General features: G+C 38.1%; 1 protein-coding gene across 2 annotated transcripts in view; it reads right to left on the bottom strand.

The window, feature by feature from the left end:
* FBXL20 (F-box and leucine rich repeat protein 20) overlaps positions 1 to 11,876 on the bottom strand; it is a 33,773-nt gene extending 21,897 nt beyond the window's left edge. The window contains exon 1 of one of the 2 annotated variants that reach the window (XM_072403998.1): positions 11,413 to 11,876. In XM_072403998.1, the coding sequence (XP_072260099.1) occupies positions 11,413 to 11,454 (42 nt within the window). In that variant the 5' untranslated portion in view covers positions 11,455 to 11,876. The remainder of the gene's footprint in view (positions 1 to 11,412) is intronic. The other variant, XM_072403999.1, reaches the window with a different exon arrangement.
* Between the last annotated feature and the right edge of the window lie 8,087 nt (positions 11,877 to 19,963).

The following is a 19,963-nucleotide window of genomic DNA, read 5'->3' on the forward strand; positions in this document are numbered from 1 at the left end:
GGACCAAGTTTTACCCATTGCCTTCTGGAAGTATTAAAACATTTTTTTTTAAAGTGTACTGCTGTTTTTATTCTGTTATTGTAGAGGTGGTCACTAACATTTTAACATATTCTGTTAACACCAAGTCTGAAACAATGGCAAACAATAGCCAATTTTAGCCACAATAAACAAAAACACAACTATAATACAATAATATACATTTATATAGTCATACGAAAAAAAAATTCTAGGCATTAAAAAAAAAAAAATATATATATATATATATATATATATATATATAATATATATATATATATATATATATATATATATACACACACACACACACACATATACATACACACATATACACATACGTTTTTGGAAAAAAAAATTGAGGATTTGAGGAAGTATTTTCAAGTATTTGGGAAAAACCTTGTTGTGTGTGTGTGTGTGTGTGTGTGTGTGTGTGTGTGTGTGTTGGGGGGCTACACAAGGATAGTTTTTGGCATAAATTGGCATTCATCACAAAACTGTTCCAAGTAAAGGAATTTCACATTTGCAAGGAGTGGTCAAAAACATCACGCATTACTTCCTCTTTCTTCCTGATGAAGCAGACTAGTTTCTGCGAAACACGTTAAAAATAAATCTATGTGCATCCCCGTTGGGCTTAGGATTAAGTGACAAATGCTACAATTCATGTACATGTAGGCCTTGTGTTTGGTATATGTTATTGAGATATATTTCCTTTGATTTTATGAAAATGGTTTTAAATATGTTTTAAAATAATTGGAATTAAAAAATATTTTTTTTTAAATGCATTAAAGATTGTGTTAACTAAATGCCACACAAAAATCTTCTTTAGTTCAAAAGTTTGAAATTAGATTTTTCTCAGTATATTTCATTTTGACAGACAACTGGCATTATTTGTAATCTTTTAATTTTGAATACTGAATATATTTGTGCTTTGTGCTGTAATTTTGGCATAGCTATTGTGTAAAATATATATTTTTTCAAGAATATGTGTTTTATATTTATGATGAAGACTTGAAAGAACCAAGAATAAAAGTAGTCCTAATTTTTCCTAAAGATCATTTTAGATATTGGTTACATAGGACAGATCCCATCTTTCTCTCCTGACAGATTTATTCTCCAATTGCAAAAGTAAAATATTTTGTCAACTTTTATCTGCCAAAAGCTACCTTGAACTTTCTAAAAAAGGAACCCTTGCTGATGATGTGCTGTGACCTTATGCAATTTTAGCTTATATATTCCACAGTAAGAAACAAAAAGCACCGGTAATTCATAGGCCTCCAGAAGTGGCAGCTTGTGGCAAGTTTCCTGGATGAGAAGAGTGAAGACCGCTGATCCAATACAAAAGGAAGAACTGATGAACTTGCAACTTGGTAAGGTCACGAAAGGATAAATATTCTCTTTTTGGATAAGGGAAGTATTCATTTTAGGCCCATTGAATGGTACCACATCCCAGAAAGTTACAACAATACAAACATTTTTATTCAATTATAGAATACATTAAAATCTGACAACAAGCTCCACTTTAGCGATAAATATTTTGCAAATCCTTTTCTTTGCAGTAAAAATGATGCATTTACATTTATAGGCATTCCTCCGCACGTTTCAAAAACAAAACTTCCTCAGGGGAATATCTAACTTTGTACAGTCTAAAAACAAACATATAATTTATCATATGGCTCAATCTATAGCATATCATACTATTTGCACAAACATAAAAATCTTTCCACTTACATAATTAAGCATTTATATCACAAATTAACTAATACAAAGTAAATGTCAGCTCCATATGGGGGAATCCAGGAGAGAAAGTGGCTATATCCAATATCCACTAAAGAGGGAGGGGGAAGAACCTCAAATCCTGTGAATGTTCTTTTTACCACACTGCCATAGATATTTATTTCACCCATCATAGCACAAATACATATAAAACGCCAGGAAAGTCCCCAACACCATTGCAGAAGTGCAACACTGGTAGTAGCAACTTCATAGCCACATTAAGGCACGCAACCATTTCCACCTTTCTCCCCGGCCCAAAGCAGTGTGTCCAGAAGTTGCTCACCCAAAGGTAACTGCAGGCAAAATCTGGGACCAGTAACAGAAAGATTAATTTACTAGTCATACGCAGCCACTAGAAAAAGTAAGGCACTAGACTGACATACCACATCTCTATATGAAGCAGGGCGGTCACAGTCAATCCTAATCTATTTGCAAAAAGTTGGACTTCAAGCATCGGAATTACCAGACAGAGAATATTGCCTGAATAAAGACTAGAAATGGAGAGAAATTGCACTCATGGATCCATTACATTGTTCAGAAATTGATAGAAAAATATACCATAAGGTCTTTTGTTGATTGAGTTGATACTAGTCTTCGGAATTTTTAAATTTATGAGTGAAAGAAAAAGAGAAGTCAAGTTCAATCAGGACCAGGGCCTGGAAAGAGGATTTCCAAACTCCAGGAACTACTAATCCAAGTTAAGGGGTCCACTGGATAGGAAATAAAACTACAAAACAAGACAATGAGCAGGCAGCTCTGTATACATGTAGACCATGATCCCAGCAAATATGGCTGTTGGCAATGAATGACCAATCGGGACAACTAAAGAGACCTTGGGTTAGATGTAAGAACTGATGATGTGGCAAGGGGAGGAGAGTTTAGTTCTGCTTTGACATCTGCAACCCAAGCTACATATTTTTGTAGTTTTTAATTATACTTTTGAATTATTGCACCACACTCCGCTGTCTAAAAGCACAGGATAAGTAACCCGTTAGCAAACCAATAATATGTAATATTAACCCTTTATCACACCAGGGTATCCCCAACGTTAATTACCAATCATACCGTGCCAAGTTACACTAATTACCTATCATCGAAGGAACATGAGAGGTAATGTCCACTTGTACAGTTTATAATTATGCATCACAAATAGCAAACTCATTTCCTTTACTTGTTATATAAAATCCTGCATTAGATCTCCCTAAAGTCCATAACAACTGTGTAAGATGGCAGATGAAATTTTTTAATCAATTTATATCTGTGTACCATTCTGTTCTATGGAGAGGGGCTGGGGGTGAAAGAACAAACGAGCACCCTGCTGTGCTCTTCCCCCTTCATAGATCCATGAACGACGTAGGACGACTGCTGTACACAAGTCAGATTCTCATCCAATACTAGCCCTGAAGCGATAATCAGACAAGAATCATCTGACATGTATATTTAGCTTTAGTGTCATCAGGCATACTCATGTGTAGCTTCTGCCCCTAAGCTGTACACAATGGAAGCTTGATGCTTGATTCAGGATCTCATCTGGCCGCGGTAAGCATGGCTGGGGGCCCCTCTATCAGGCTCCAAGCACCAAGTTTTGTCTATTCTATAGATGAAACTCAGGATGCAAGAAACACCGCCCAGCCACGTTTTAACTTCATTTTTTTATCAAACCGAAGCCTTTTATCCCAGGGTGCAGGTGTCTGAAAGAGCAAAGACTGTAAGGCCCCACAACAAAATCATTTCTGCGCTTTGTTAATTAGTAATAGTTGTCCACCGATTTCATTTACCGCTGTTTCTTAAATCCAATCAGTAGTTACTAGACTGAATATTCATCTCTATATTAAAGTAGACAAACCTTTTATTTAAAGTAAAAATTTTGTTTGTGTTTTATTTTAGTAAAAAAAAAAAAAAAAAAAAAGGTGCAGCATCACCCCGCCAAGGCAATCAAGAATTAATTGGGATACCTGATGATCTGCAGAAATAAAGGAAGAGTGGGTTTTTTGGTTTGAGTTACTTCTGCTTTAATACAGTAAGCAAAACAGTGTACCCATCTAAAATAGGGGGCAGCAGGGGAAATTGCAAGCAATGCTGGAGTAGTGTGCACACCTGTTCATTTTAATGCAGAAAAACATTTTGGCTACATGAAAATACATGTAAAGTAGAAACATTCTTTCCTACAGAACTTGTTCTCATCTATGAACTTGAATACCTGCAGTCCATAGAAGTATTCATTTAAAAAGAACATAATATTGACCAGCGAGAACATTGAAAGAAATTTGCATACTGTATGCTGAGCATTTCAGTCCAGGGTATGAAGCTGCAACAGGCTCAGAAATAAAAAATAAAAAGTAAAATGAAAATGAAGCACATAGGCCTGCAATTTCACAGGCACAGACTTAAGCCACTTAGAAGATAAGCATACAGTAAGCAACTCTAGGAATGTAGCCAAAGACAGAGGATGAATGCTGGAATAAAACGGTGTCTTTTATTACTAAGACCAGGCACATGTCATGTGTCCTTTTTAATAGATCGAATGTCAAATTATTGAATTTGATTAAAAAAAAAAAATTGATTTGATTTTGATTTGCTTTGTTCCTTATCGAGTTGTACAAATCAAGCAGCTGGTAATTTTTTTTTTTTTTATCAGGTTTCTGAAATTTGTATTACTCTGAGTGCTGTAAGAAGATAAAATTATCTACAATTGAATATTGATCTCCAAACTGAGAAAAAAAACATTGTAGGCCTAGCATTAGTCTGGGTCCACTAAAATGTACCTTTAGACCCCTACACTCTATTGTGCAAGTATTAATGTGCATTGCATTAAAAGCAGCCCATTCAATAAGGAGGCGTAGCCAATGTGAAAAAAATGGGGCTGCAACTCCCCCCGCCCCCAGAGTAGCATTCCACAAAAATGCACGGTACACTGCTTTCCCACAAAGCATACGTGTGAAGCTAGCCTCATTAGATAGCCCTTCCATCACTTTCAAAATCTGCAACAACATCATACTGTTAGAGGACCCAACAATGAATCACAACAGCACATCAAGGGAGGAACAAAAACAAAAAATTGACTTGGTCCTTTTTACAGAAGTCATAAAGACCTCATAAAGGGAGGAGGTAATTAATGAATCAAACAAGCTGACTGTTGCTCTATAAAAATGCCATGGATTCGGCTAAATAAAATATTACATCTTTAAGTGTTGTCAACTGTGCAATGACAGAATATAGACAGGATAAAGAAAAGAAAGCCACTGGAAAAAAACTAAACCTATTGTTGGTGATGTTCAGGGGCTGAGCACCAATACAAAATCGAGGGAAACAACTAAAACATTTAGAATAACAAAATGAGTAGTTATTGATTAAAGTGAACCTGTGCCCCGTTTATGCACAGTAAAGCATTTACATATTCTGAACAAGCAGTGAAAGCATTTTAAAACAAGCCCTCATTCACCTCTGTAAGAAAGAAAATAAACATCCAAAGTATATATACGTTATTAAATTAGTGTTGTGGTCAGCATTTTCGGTAGTTTTCTTTTTTGCATTCCTAATGCTGATAGCAGCCCTTTGTTCTCACAACGTGCATTGTTGTATACTTCCCCATTTACTTCGTACATCAGTAAGATGCAAGCTAGAAAAACAGTTCCTGAGCAACAAGTGAAGACACAACACACACATTTTTTAAATTTTGAGGGCACGGCTATTGACTTCACTTACATAGCTAGTGCCCCTTTATTACCCAAAAAAATCTACAGCCGCCTCAGTTTTTTTAAGGCATGACTGGTCAGATTCCTGGGTCAAATGCCTATCTGAACTTTTCCCATTTGCTCCACATTTGGAGGATGTGCTTTTTTAGAGATGAGAGTTCCTTTGGCTTTTCGGAGATGCAGGATAGCCTCCATAGGTTTCCATATGCACAAAACCTAAGCATTTTGAAGAAACTAGGGAAGACATTGTTAGAAATCAACTGAACCCCACCTTTTAATGCTTGTGATCTTTTGTGAGCTTTGAGAGGAGGAAATATCATCTCATTAAAACCTGTCACAGGGATCATGGGTGGCTTGTTTTAAAGTGGAAGTAAAGTCCTACTTTCAAAAATCCTCAATCAGGCAGCTAGTTTTTGAAGAAAGGGACAGGCAATGTCTCTTCTGCAAAAACTGTTCTTACCTATCCGACCAATTGACAATCCCAGCTAACCTTGCGTGTGCCAAGAATAAACTGCCACATTATGCCACCCTGGCATGGTCAATCAAGATGGCTGAAGATGGCATCCAGAAAAAGAAGAGGGAAGACAGCGACATCTTGGGATGGAACAGGACAGGGGAATGTTGTGGGTTTAGTTCCACTTTAAAACTTATTTATTGATTGTTTGGGTTGTGTACAATTTCTATAGCCTAGGTACAGGTGGTCTTTAAACAGACAACAAAGGACACATTGATTGCATGTTGATGTCAAACTACATTAACACTTTTAGAGAACCATGTATATATAACAGAAGATTAAGCATAAGTTCACACACTATGTTCTGTAAGAACCAACCATAACACCACCACAAAAATATACTGAATAAACAATATTAAAATGATGTACTTCTGCTTGATTGCACCCAGGCAGCACTTACTGTATCTGAACATCATGTTGACATTCTCCTCTGTTCTGCAGTTTATATGTATGCCACTGGTGAGTATTATTATGATGCCAACATATTATGCAGCGTTGTACAATAAATAGGGGTTGCAAATGACAGACAGATACAGACGGTGACACAGGAGGAGGAGAGGACCCTGCCCAAAAGAGCTTGCAATCTAAGAGGTGAGGGGAAGTATCACACAATAGGAGGGAGTTATGGAATAGTGGTTGAGTAGTGAGGGTTTAAAGAGAGAAGACAGGAAAAAAAAAATAGGTTTTGAGTGCTCTTTTAACTGAGCAGAAAGTAGGAGCAAGCTGTATAGGACATGGAAGGCCATTCCAGAGAGTCGTGGCATCTCTTGTTTTTTCTGTGGCTGTGGATAAGACCTGCCACAGTTTTGTGGTCTATTTGTTTTTCTATTGACTAGCGCTACTTGTGCTGATATGCTTTGAAAGCTTATGTTTCTTTCATTTCTATATTCTCCAAGTGATTTGTTTGTTCCAGAAAAATATTAGGGGGTCTATGATGTGACAATGATCTTGACGTTGGACCTAAATAGGCACACGTACGTTTGCGTAAGAAAAGATGCCTCTTAAGTTCATATACACCATATCTAGAATTTTACCTTCTTACCCCAACCTTTTCTAAAGTTTACTACTAAATTATCTTCAAGGAAGAAGTAGGCAGTAACTACAAATAATGGAAGGTAAAGAAAGAGAGAAGTCCAACATGCAGGAGAAGCAGTTGCTCGGGATAATGGAGGGCTGAGAAATCAAACATAGGACCATGCTGTGAGGGGTGAGAGAAGACAGCAAGGGTGGAGAAACAAAAAGTAGGTTTAGTTGATGGTGCATAAAAGGTGTGTGTGTAAGAAAGAGAGACAGTCTCACCAAACAATGAAAAGAGAGGGGGCACACTGTTACCAGACTTTAAAGGAGGCAGAGAATGAAGTTAGTGAGTCCAGACTGCAGAGAAGGAAGAGAGAAGAGGCAGCAATTCTTCATTGTGGGAAACAGAGAGAAGAATCAAGACAACGTTGTGGAGGAGGGGGAAGCAGTAAACCATCACATGGGGAAAGCTTTGGCAAGTCTGTAAAGTGAAAGGAGAGAAATAGCAATGGGGCCTACATGGAATCTTATGTGAATGGTCCAGGAAAGAAGTATGTTGGGAAACTGTTGATTTTATTTTTCAATTTTTTTCAGGAAAAAAAAAAAGGAACGTGAATTACAAAAATATAAAAACAGACATTGCTTATTCATTCTCATAATCTAATGAAAATACAGATTTGTTGCATGGGAAAAAAAGTCATGCCCTATATTTACCACTACTTCCAAAAAAATTAAAGAGAGATTTTCCATATTAGATGTCAAAATTAAGAACCTCCTCAGTGTGCTCTTTGATATTAGGGATTGTGGTATCATCCTGCCAACATCACATAAGCTCTATAAAGCTCTATGAAATTTGGCAAGGTATGTAAAAAGATCAAACCATTTGAAATCAGTTCCTTTGTAAGAAAAATAATCTACCAGTGGTAAAGATTTCAAATGGTTGCCAATTTGTTCAGGACTAGGCAACACAGTAATTAACCCAAGAGCACAAACAAACCACACACAGCATTTTAAGAGAAGGACTTTGTACCAACTGTAAAGCATGGTGGTAAAAAGGTTGCTTTTCTACTTTATTGCCTGAAAGTATCAAGTTAACTATCAATTTTGCATCCTATTATTGTATAGTGGATGAGAATATAAGGCTATCTGTCCCATGTATCCTTACGACTAATCACTTCATTGTGAAATGGGTCAAAAAAGACTTGTCTCACCACTGTTGTATGTAAAATTTACTGCAAAATTTTGTTTCTTAGAGCTTCATGTAAATGATCAACAGACCAGCCTTGGTCAGAAACTGAACAGCCTTCAGTGGGATATGATCTGCTCCATTTCAACAGCTCATCCTTTGCTCAGTCCCAAATTGGCCCACAAATAGATCTTTGAAGGTGGTAATGCTGTGACATGGGACAAGGAAAGGGAGTCACATGCTTTTCCACACCCAAAAGCCCTAGGAAGTTTTGTTAGCTTCCAAATGGAAGGATGAAAAAAGTGAAGGCAAGATTATATCTTTCGTTAGACTAACCGATTTCCTGGCTAGAAATCTCAAAACAAATAATGAGACACAGAGTTCAAAAAAAAAAATACTTGGCTCATTAGTAGGCCATGTGACAGGTTGGGGTTGAATAAATATTCAACATACATCTACAAAAAAAAAAAAAGTCCAGATGACATTATTCATTAAATATTTATATTAGGCAAAACATGGTACATGGAATCCCATCAAAACCTACATTTCCCCTGCCTATTCTATAGAGGATACATTTAGTCCAGTCCTGTACAGCTTTACTTATTTACATAATAAATGAGCCATGTTGCATTATGAGCATTGTGGAGGTAACGTGGTAAATTCATAGTTTCAAGGAAAGATTTTTAACCAGTTGTGAATAATAAGCATGCTACACATGCCCCCAAAACTACATGATGGATACGTAGCACAACTTTCTTTTTGAACAATACCCAGCTGTCAAATAGACTGCTTGGAGTTGCAGTGTAACTACAGCAACTATTCGGCCCACCTTACACTGGCGATTTATTTTATAACTGCAGCTACAGATTTGTTTACTGTAGTGTTTTCTTAACCGCTATTAAAAAAAATATATATATATATATATATATCACATTGCAGTCAACCAATCTGTATTGGTGAAATTCCAAAAGATTTGTAGTTCAGTCCCTGAGCGCTTCATTTTCTTTGCCATCACCAGCTAATGTAGCTAAAACTTATTCAATACAGCTGCTGATGTTGGTGGGACACTAGTGAATTGAACATTTTTACATAAGTATTGTACCCAGTATTGTCGTTTATCATAACAAATCCTAATTAACATATTCATGATCTCCCCATTGCTAATATTCTTTTAATTTCTAATATTTTGATGAATAATTTTGTTTAGTGTTGGTTTAAAAAAAAAAAGTCACACTAAACAAAAATAATAAATAACAAATAAAATAATTTGTGTAAGGAAATATCGCTAAAAGAAGTTTTTTGTCCTACGATTTATACATATATTCATTTGTTGTCTCAGGTTATGACAAACTTATTCCTGAACAGGTCCATAGCAGAAATTTAAGAACTGTTCTGGTCTATAGGGGTGTACAGACGTGAGAGCTGAATTGGTTAAAGCAGAATTTAAATATGTTTGTGTGAGAAAAAGAAAAGAATGGGAACAATTAATTAAAATAGGTAGCAAGAAACATATTCTAATAAGTTACATGACTGCTGGGACATACAAACTTCATCACGTTCCTGGTGATGTCACCAAGATACCAAAGTCCAGCATGTATCCTGGGTACGGCAGGGGTCCTGTAAGAACTTCCTGAGTCTGCACTGTCCTGGCAAATATGGATTGCTGGATGACTGCATTACATATATATCCCAAAGGATTTTCAAGATGCCCCAGGAATTCCCAACTGTTCTAATAAGGCCTCTGTATGGACTTTCTTTCAACCCTTAAAATAACTTTCAGGTCCAAGGAAAAAATCTACATCTACAGCCCAAGGTACAGTTGTGTGGGCAGAGAGTCAATATATATGAATAAATAAATAAACTAAGTACTTAATGTATGGTTTATTCTAAAGAAAGTTATTCATAGTAATGATGAGAATGAATTGAAACAAATAGATTAAAAAAAAATGCAGACAGTAAAAGGTTAGTGTTATCTTATATGGGTGGTCAGCGGAGAAGAACCCTCTCATGGTGGTGGTCAGGGGTGAAGGACCTCCTCACATGGGAGGTCAGTAGAGAAAGAGTGTAATTGCATTAGTGGTCAGTGGAGAAATAAAAACTCGAAACAAAGGAAGGGGGGACAGTAAAGGACACACTAAGGGGTCAGTGGAGGTATACACATTGGCAACGCGGAGGAGAAAGGATGGGAAAGGACACACTCACATTGGTGGTTAGGGTCAGTGAGAAAGACACACTTGCATGGTCCATGAAGGACACACTCACATGGGTGGTCAGTGGAGAAGGACCTTATTACATTGGTCTTTAATGGAGAAGGGCCTCCTCCCTTGGGTGGTCAGAGAAGAATGTCCCTCCTACATTGCTGGTCAGTAGAAATGAGCCTCCTCACATGTGCGGTCCATGGAAGAGACCCCTCTTACATTGGTGGTCAGTGGAGAAATACACACTTGAAACAAAGGGGGGGGGGGGAAATCAGTGGAGAAACACACACTGACAACAGCGGGGAGAGGATAGGACCGTAGGGAGAGACCCCTCATGTCCGAGGTCCGTGGGGAGGGACCCCTTCACCCCAATGTTCAGGTGGAAGAATAAGCCTTCCATTATTGGTCAATGTTAAGACTTGCCACCTTACAGATGGTTACAACAATCACAGTGTAAGCAGTAACAATTCTGCAGAAGTAAACTCTCCAAGGAACAGGTTTCCCCAGTGGGATCTCAGTTGTCATGTTCCCTGGGGTATATTCCCAGGGTATATATTTGCTGTATATATAGATTGCAGTCATCCGATGTCTTTGTTCCTGGCTATGCACCTGTCACCTTTTCAGTCAATGCCAGCCGAGTGCCAGTCTAATCTCCCAGCCAGGGGCCATTCTTCTGTTTACACCAATGCCAGGACACAATGGCCCCCTCCTAGCCTCTGGTCATTTCACACCCGGATACATGTACACAGGCAGGCTGCTTCCATAGAAACCCTCCTCCATTACTAATGCCCCCCCAACATAGCACAATCAGCAATAAATCTGCCCCTCTGGTGTCCCCAGGCCATCACTCACCCCCCACACAACATACTTCCTATTATAAAGAGACCCTGTCACCCAGCTCTCCATCACCCCAATAAGGGGAGTTCCTGTCACCCAAACAGGGGACCAGCCTTGGACACCCCCATACTTCATGACCCCCTCCCCCCCGTACCCCATCACCCAGTGTCCCACCTCAAACCGGCTCTTGCTGACCCCGTTCATCTCTCTCCTCATGGAGGCGGCGGTACTTCTTCCTGTCTGTATCCTGATGGCACCGAGTGACAGTGTGGCCGGAATGGGGTGACAGCACCCGTCCGCTGACCAGAACCCCGGCTCCTCTCCAGTCTCTGAGGCCTTTAACTTTAGCCCAAAACAATAACACCCGCACCTGCCAGCATTGACGTCTGTGATTGGTCGCTGAAAGAAGAAGGGGTGGAGCCAGGCAGTTGACAGCTGATCGGAGCCGCGGGGACTGACTGGGCACCGGCATCCGGCCTACAAGAATGTGGGGGCCGCCCGGTCCTCAGCCATGGCTCTGACCCGTACAGTCACCCTGACTATCGGGCTCCAGGGTAGCGGCTGTCAGTCTGTGCCGGAAACATCGAAATGTGTCGTCATTACCGCGGGAATCCTCGGAAAGGGCCCAGCTGGGGATTTAAAGGGACAGCGCGGGTGACGTCACGAGTCCTAAAATGGGCATAGAGGGTGCAGGCGTCACCCTAAAATCCGGGGGGAGGGGAGAAAGGTTACCCTGCAGGAAGTACACAGCACCCATCATTCACCTAAACAGATCCTCTGCCCAATACATTTCTGATGGTATCTGACACCTATGTGTGGCCTGTTATTATGTTATTTACAAAACAATGCTGCTATTGTGTACACAACATACAGAATTCTTTGTTCCAAGGATCTGAACACAGCTCAGAATTGCTGACATCTTCTGTATATTGGGGGTAATTCCTAATATAATTATCATTGGAAAACAAACGATTAATGACCCATCAACGATTATTTTGAATGATTGTATAGTGCATAATTCTGTACAAGCTGTAACGATACGATTGTTCAAATATAACCCACCAATAATGTACACACGCGACATTCCTCGCTCATCAACACTGTTGTTCACATTTCATGTTAACGATTATCGGACGATCGGTCGTTAGTCCCTCATTTCCAAAAATAATTATTGCACGTGTGTACGTAGCTTCTGTATGCATGGATTTTGCACAATAACACTTCCCTAGTCCTGTCCCACGTATGTTGGGGGATTCTCAGAATCTTATTGTGACAATCTCCTCATCTGTATGGGGGGGGGGGTGGATTCTCAGTATACTATATACTTACTTGAGACCATTCATAATAAGGCACACCACTGTATTAAGTATTTGGTTAACGCCTCACTATTCTACCACTACCCCTGAAGAAGCCTGCACCAAGCAAAACGTATCAGGTAATTCGGTCTCTACACTAGGAATAACCTACAACCTAATCTACAACATATTTAGTGGCTGTATCCATATATACACAATAGATGTTTGTTGTATAGTGTCTTTAGGGCCTTATTATGTTCTAACCCTGAAGTTATCAGGTTTAAGATCAAATATCATTTGTATTGTATTAATTTATGAATCAATATTTACTAATTCAATACTAATTTTGCCAAAAAAAACCTTCTCTTGTTCCTCCTGTTGTATTCATCCATTCCTCTGTATGCATGGATTGTGCATGATGACACTTCCCTTGACTTGTATATTCTGGGAGCAGTTCTCATATCCTTCTCCTATTGTGTCTTTATGGCACAGATCTCCTCTTCTGTATACTGGGGGGAATTCTCAGAATCATATTGTCTGCATCTCCTCTTCTGTATCCTGGGGGGAATTCTCAGTACCCATGCCTCTAGTATCTGGCACCTTTTCGTCTATAGACTCTGCTCAGTAGCACTTCCCTTGTCCTATATGCTGGGGGTAAGTTTCACTTGCCAATATTAAAGTTACACACTTAGGTTACAAAATAAAAATAAATGAAGTGAATACATATCTGCAACTGTGTTTTTTTTTTCTAGCCACCTGGCATCCAGCTTTAACATATAAAGGAAATGTGAGGACTAAGGTTGGAGGAATCTGGTCAGATCGGTCAGGAATCAAAACATTTATTGGCCTAGATTTGCAGGTCTTTATTTATGTCTTGGCTATCTAGCTTGCAGTTGTTGACAGCGGTCAATGTCCTCTAGCTAGATAGGCCACATGGCTCAGCCAATGCAACCTGGCTTTGGCTCTCGGTAGGAGACGAGCAGAGGCAGGCCGATGTGCCAGCTAGTCATCAGATGATCACTTCTTGCACACATAAGATATACAAACATTCATTTCAACATAGAGAACTCAAATTTTGAAAAATGACTCGAATCAGAACTACACAGCCACCATTACTGACCGGTTATTATTCAGATCAATAGACCCCTTTCATTCTAACTCACTGACTTAAAACAAGTTTGGGAAATTGGACTTTAATCTGGATTTCAGTGCGTTCAAGCCAATGATCACCTCCAATGTTTATAACCTATGTAGAGTTTGAAAAATTTACCAAGGCTTCTAGTTTTTTTTTGGTTTTCCTATACTAACGGTGTTTATTTCTGTCCCTGTTGCCTTTGGAGAGTTGCCCTTGCCGTCTTCTAAATGTCAGCAAAACAAGAACTATTCTTCCACGAGGTTGTGGAGCGTATGTCACTAATCTGATGACTTTGGGGAGAAGCTAGAAGTAGCATTCTTCAGTGTGACAGCCCTATAGAGAAATAATGGGGTTGGCAGTCAACAGCACAGTATTGTACAGTGCTTCCAGCTAACAAAATCTACAGATGTTTGTTCTTTAAGAACCACAACAAAGCTGAGAGTAACCGAACTGCTGCCAAGATTCCAGGGGCTAGGAGCTGTGTAGGATCACTCTTGGAAACTCAAATGGCAGCAGAAACCAGCCTTTGTATTTTAGCTCTTTCCCAGTATTTCCATATTAAAAAAAAAATAAAACTAGGCTTTACAAACATTATGCCAAAAGACAAGAATATTTATGATAGTGGTCATGGAGCCCAAACCATGGTTCTTGAGAAAGGTAAAAATATGAACTGTAGATGTGAGATTAATACAGAATATGACCAGGGCATCAGTCTAAACTTCATTCAAATACTAGGTTTGAAATTAATTGTTTGTTGCTGGTAAAATAAAAACATGGGGGTTGGTAACAAAAGGGGGCATTTGGATGGCAAGGCAGAACAGAGAATGTTTATTGGTTAATCTGCTTTATGCATTGTGTTTTTATATCCTAAACCCATCACTAAGAAGATTTGCAGCAGGATTGCAATGGCAGAGCCTATAGCAGACACCTGAAGGATTAAATCCTTTCAGGGAAGAAGACAAGGCTGTTGTAACAGGTCATGGTCCATGTTTGTTTATATACAAGAATCCCGAGACAGACTCTCCTAGACAAAAACAACGGTAAATGTCTGCACTGAAGTCACAAACAAGTTAATATTTACAAAGAATGGCGCAAGGTTTACAACATCTATCAAAACTATATATATTATGCAATGGTCTGAAAATTAAAAATAATGACAGATATTATTATTAGGCAAACATACTGCTAACACCTTTAAACTTTTGAGAAAGGGCTTTAGACATTTCTTTTGCAGATCCAGCCCAGGCAAACGTAAAGTAAAGGTTTGTAAAATATATAAAATAAAGAATAATTCCATACATGAAAGTTGAAGATTAACTGCCATAGCCCTAAATCATATTACATGCTGAGATAAAGGAGTGGTTTAAGGTAAGGCAAATCATTCTAAGTGTTTATCGTGGAACAAATTGGTTTAACTTTGGTGGAGTTTATACTCACTACTTAGTTGGTGGCAGAATGATGTTTAACCACTACTGATATGTCGCATGGAATATTATTAATGACAAAATGAACCCAAGAAAACTGAAGAAATTTGCAGTGGAAATACCCTTCGAGTATTGGACTGCCACATGTAAATGAAGATAACTGCCCTGTGTTACAGTTGTTTCCATTACAAGGCAACGTCATGGATTAACGATATGGGGTTCATAATAAATATATTTTTTTAAAAAAGTACAAAGAAATTTATGTTCACTATCTGTACTTTTGTTTCCCGAGACACAAAGGATTGGATTGGAACAGTATATACGCCAAAAAACACCCCAAGCAGCTCCGCTCTCTCCAGTATTTAATTATATATATATATATATATATATATATATATATATATATATATATATATATATATATATATATATATATACACACACACACACACACATATTTTTTTTTTTTCTTTTAAACTAAATCATTAGCTTAGTCACTATACTCTGAACTTACTCATCACAATGGCCAAACTGTAAAATTATAAGTTAAGCATAAGATTTAGGAAGTCAGACAGGTGGCTAGTCTACCACATACATACACAATTAACCCTGTGTTAAACTTACTCTGGGTGAGCTCCCTGATAGCATGGATTGTGGGTTCTGTATAAGTAGTGTACAATGTCTGGTGTAGATATCCACAGAATCAAACAATCTTGAAATATCAGAAAGGTTCTGTAAAATTAAAGAAACTGCCAGGCTTTATTTATCATAGCACAGGTAAACCTTTCAAAATATAAATCCCAATCCCCTACTGAGCAAGATTTCCATGTGTGCAAGCAGTGCAAAGTGCATTGTTCAGGTAGATGGTAAACAGATAACATAGATGCTGTGTACATGCAAGTTCTGGTTATATTTAAATATGTTGTCCAGAGTTTCTTTTTACTAAAATGTGGTGTGTATAATAAAAGGGTTTGTTAAGGCGATTTCCTGCAAGAAATCACCTTAACGGGGTCATGGGGTCTGGTGTTTTAGGGCACACAATGGTCCCTTTCGCCTGCCTATAAGCACACTCAGCTCACTTTGCAGTATCCATGCCAGCGGTGAAAATGCTGCTCCAGTGCACAGAACGCTCCAGTCAATTTTTACACCATGAAGTTTCCATGCTCATGTAGAAAAACTCCCCAGTGCCCAGTCTCCAGTATGTGTGATACTTCCTTGTACAGATTTATTGCATCATGACAAATATCAGTCTCATTCCCCCTGCCCCTAAGGTGATCTCAGCTCCACTGCTGTATTTCCTACTTAAAATATCCCACAGCAATAACTTCCTGACTTACTTCCCATGTCACCAGCGCTACGTTTAACGTTCCTAGATTCCATAACACAGTCCCTGAAATTAATGGCATCACATTTTCTGTAATGTTTTTGAGTCAAATACATTATGTAGCACACACATTTTATTCTGATTTTGTTGCTAAACTATAGAAAGATCAATACCATCAATAATGTCAAAAGGTTAACTGCACTGTCCATCATCATAGTCTCTGCACTCCTCTTCTTCACATACTGCCTGCTGTTATATTCCATTACTAAAATATACTGCCCATGTTCTCTGCTGTTCTCTCCTGTACATATAGCCTACCATCAAATCCACCGCACTCCAATTCCTGCACATACTGCCAGCCCTTATGTTCTCCGCACTCCTATCATGCACATACAGCAAGCGTTCATACCCGTCACACTCTTCTCATACATATACGGCTTGGCATTATTAGCAGTTCTCTCCTGGAAATACGGCCCAATAAAACAGGATTGTTAGTAATATCCCCAACCTTGCCTGTTCTGCACAGCACATGTCTGCCATCCTTTACAAAAACACTTCTTGAAACATTCACATTTAGCACAGTCGTAAACTTTGGAAATTACATAGCAAAGCATCATTGCATAAAAGGGACAATTTTTTAAAAAAGTTGCCCATTGCAGTAAACATGGTGCTGCTTACAATCACCGTTTTTGTCCCAGCTAAAAGCAGACAGAGAGCAGTATATTATGAGTTTTAAAAGAAACAAATTTAATAAAGGCACAACATGGAAAGAATTTGTTGGAATTACTATGTATAGCTTGTTGGAGAAAATCTCAAATCATATTGAGAAAAGCCCATCTGCTACTGGGTTTATCTTTGTGAATACAAAGTTTTAATGTAACTTTACCAAGTTTCAGGGCCCATTCACATCAACCCAGTCTACTGCAAGAAGTTAGATGTATATGTGTAAGCAGTTGAATAGGCTTCTGAAATCGTGAATGCAGAATGTTTTAGAACCACTTAGAAAAAGTGTACGGAGGTGAGGAGCCATTGAAAATTTCCCTATTACAATCAATACTTCTGCACAGGCCCTCACAGTAAATGCAAGTCGTCTCTACTTGGTGCACTAACTTTACCAGCACATGGCGCTTCCTCGTTAGTATGAGAAATATAAAATGGTTGGGTTTGCTTTCATTTACGTTGTTACAATATATTGCTTAAACACAAGGCTTTAACCTTGTAATAGCATATTACTGTACATAATATTTCTATGACAGATGTGTGAAAATACTGTGTTCATACATAATAGACTGCAAAATTATGTATAATAAACGATAAATCAGAGCTTCAGAGGCACTTTAGCGAAGGGACAGGCAGGTGTGTCATGCCACACACCAAGTACTTCCTCAATGTGTATATAATGCAAGCGATATATATGCTACCTCACCACTTCCACCTTCAAACAAAGCCAATATAATTCAATGTTAAATCTTTTTCAAGACACAATCATATAAGTGTCTATTCTAGTAACACTTATGTTTGGTTAAATTACAACATAATCAACTATATCTATTTAATGAGAAATCAATCTTTCTTATACAGATGGCTGAGCTGCACACAGGTTATTGCATACTATTTGTTGTCCTATAAACTCTTCATAGACCTCCCCTTGCTAGGAACTATATTAAAATGTCAAAGGTGGCACCAAAGGATCATCAGAGAGAACAAATAACGTCTGCATAGTTGGCTGCCCCTTAATAACCACATTTCAACACAATTTTCTGAATGGGCAACAAGACTAAGAAAGAAGAGTTTGTTGTATTCAGATTCAACTAAAGGATAAGTTTCAAGTGGAAACTGTAAAAGGGAAATTTAGGTTATACCCTAATAAATTACGTTAGAACAAAACAGTGACACATTTTCGGAAAATCCCTAATTCTTCTAATCCATAGCATGTTCACTTATTTTTACTACCCTCCAGAACTCTTGAGATCTCCATGACTAAACCACTTATCTATACTTTCCTTCTTCTATAAGTTCCCAAATAATCACATTGGTAAGACAGATCAGGGTGCTTTAGAATTGAGGTTCACCACTTCCCCACTAAAAGGCAGATGTACAGAAACACATATCACATGGAAGGAACCATTTCATTTCCCAGTAACATACCATTGTTTGATCAGTCCCCAATATCAGATGAAATTCCTTGTTTGAGGCTATTCTTCTGAGACTGTCAGCATTCTCTTGTACTAATTTAATGAGAAGTCTTATAAAGTGTCTAAAAATCCAAAAAATAAAATGTAAAAATAAAGCATACAAACTACTGCCAAATATAAAAAAAATAATAAAAAAAAAAAATAAAAACAACATGGGTACATCTGCACCCAATCCATTTTTTTTTTAGGCAGCACCAAAGCAGAAGACTTAAAAGGCCATATTAAGATACTCAAAACATAAAAGGATCGTACCTAGATTTCTCTGTTTTTATTTCCTTGTCAAAAAAACCTACAGGCAATGAATTATTTAATAAATAAAACTACATTAAAAATACAAAAATTCTCACATTAGTTCAGTGATAAAATTATACAACTAAGACAGTAAACAGTCATCCTCTTATTTACAAATGACAAACTATTTTGCTTCTGTATTCTTAGGGCTCACTTGAGAGCCATTCCCAAAATATGGGTTTGGGAATAGACTAGTAAAAGGTTATTCCTTGATCCATACAACCAATGATATAGTTCACACAGACCTAAGCATGATATTAGGTTTGTTAATTATAAGGATACCAAACAGCCAACTATAACCTGCATATATCTGACTGCATGACCTATAGGTAGAGCCACACTGGCAACTGTGGCTTTTGGTAAAAGGCTGCTGTGTCAAAATTTATTACTGGTCTGGCTAAACTTTTTAACATTAATCTAAAAGTTAGACTATTTTTTTTCAGCTGTGTATACATTTGGACTCCAGCACGATACTGGGTCATAAGTGTTAACAGATGTACAATCGTAAGTCATAAGCTAGAGAACACAAGTGTGGGCTGTGACGTACTGTATGGTAAGGATGCAGCGGATTTCCAGTCCTTAACTAATAGATTAAGATGCATCCTTTATTGAGCCCATTCTAAAAACTTCACTTCTTGCTCCATTATTTTAATCACTCTTTCAGTGAATTAGCATGATCTATACACTGATAGAACACTTGTGTAGCAGTTTCCTCAATTAGCACTAAAACCGGTGTCTATACAATGAGCTCCCAGTGTTCTGTTGCCTCTGAATGAATACCAGATTGTCACTCCAGGTATTTGGTTGTATAAATGGTACTTGGACCACCATTCCAGCACACAACAGATATCTTATTTCTAAGCTGCTGAGGCGATTACAAAAGAGTTTTGAAAAGTCCATATGCTCAGTATATACACTGCTTGTATCACAAGCAGGATCAGAAACGCATTTCTGCGTTCATTTCCATCATTGTTAATCCTACGCACGTTCATTCAACTATTCTGAAGATATCTTGACCCAACTGTTAGCTTTTTTTTTTTTTTTTGAAGCAAACCAAGTGA

Source organism: Pyxicephalus adspersus, chromosome 3 (genome assembly GCF_032062135.1).
Source record: "Pyxicephalus adspersus chromosome 3, UCB_Pads_2.0, whole genome shotgun sequence".
Taxonomy (NCBI): Eukaryota; Metazoa; Chordata; class Amphibia; order Anura; family Pyxicephalidae; genus Pyxicephalus; species Pyxicephalus adspersus.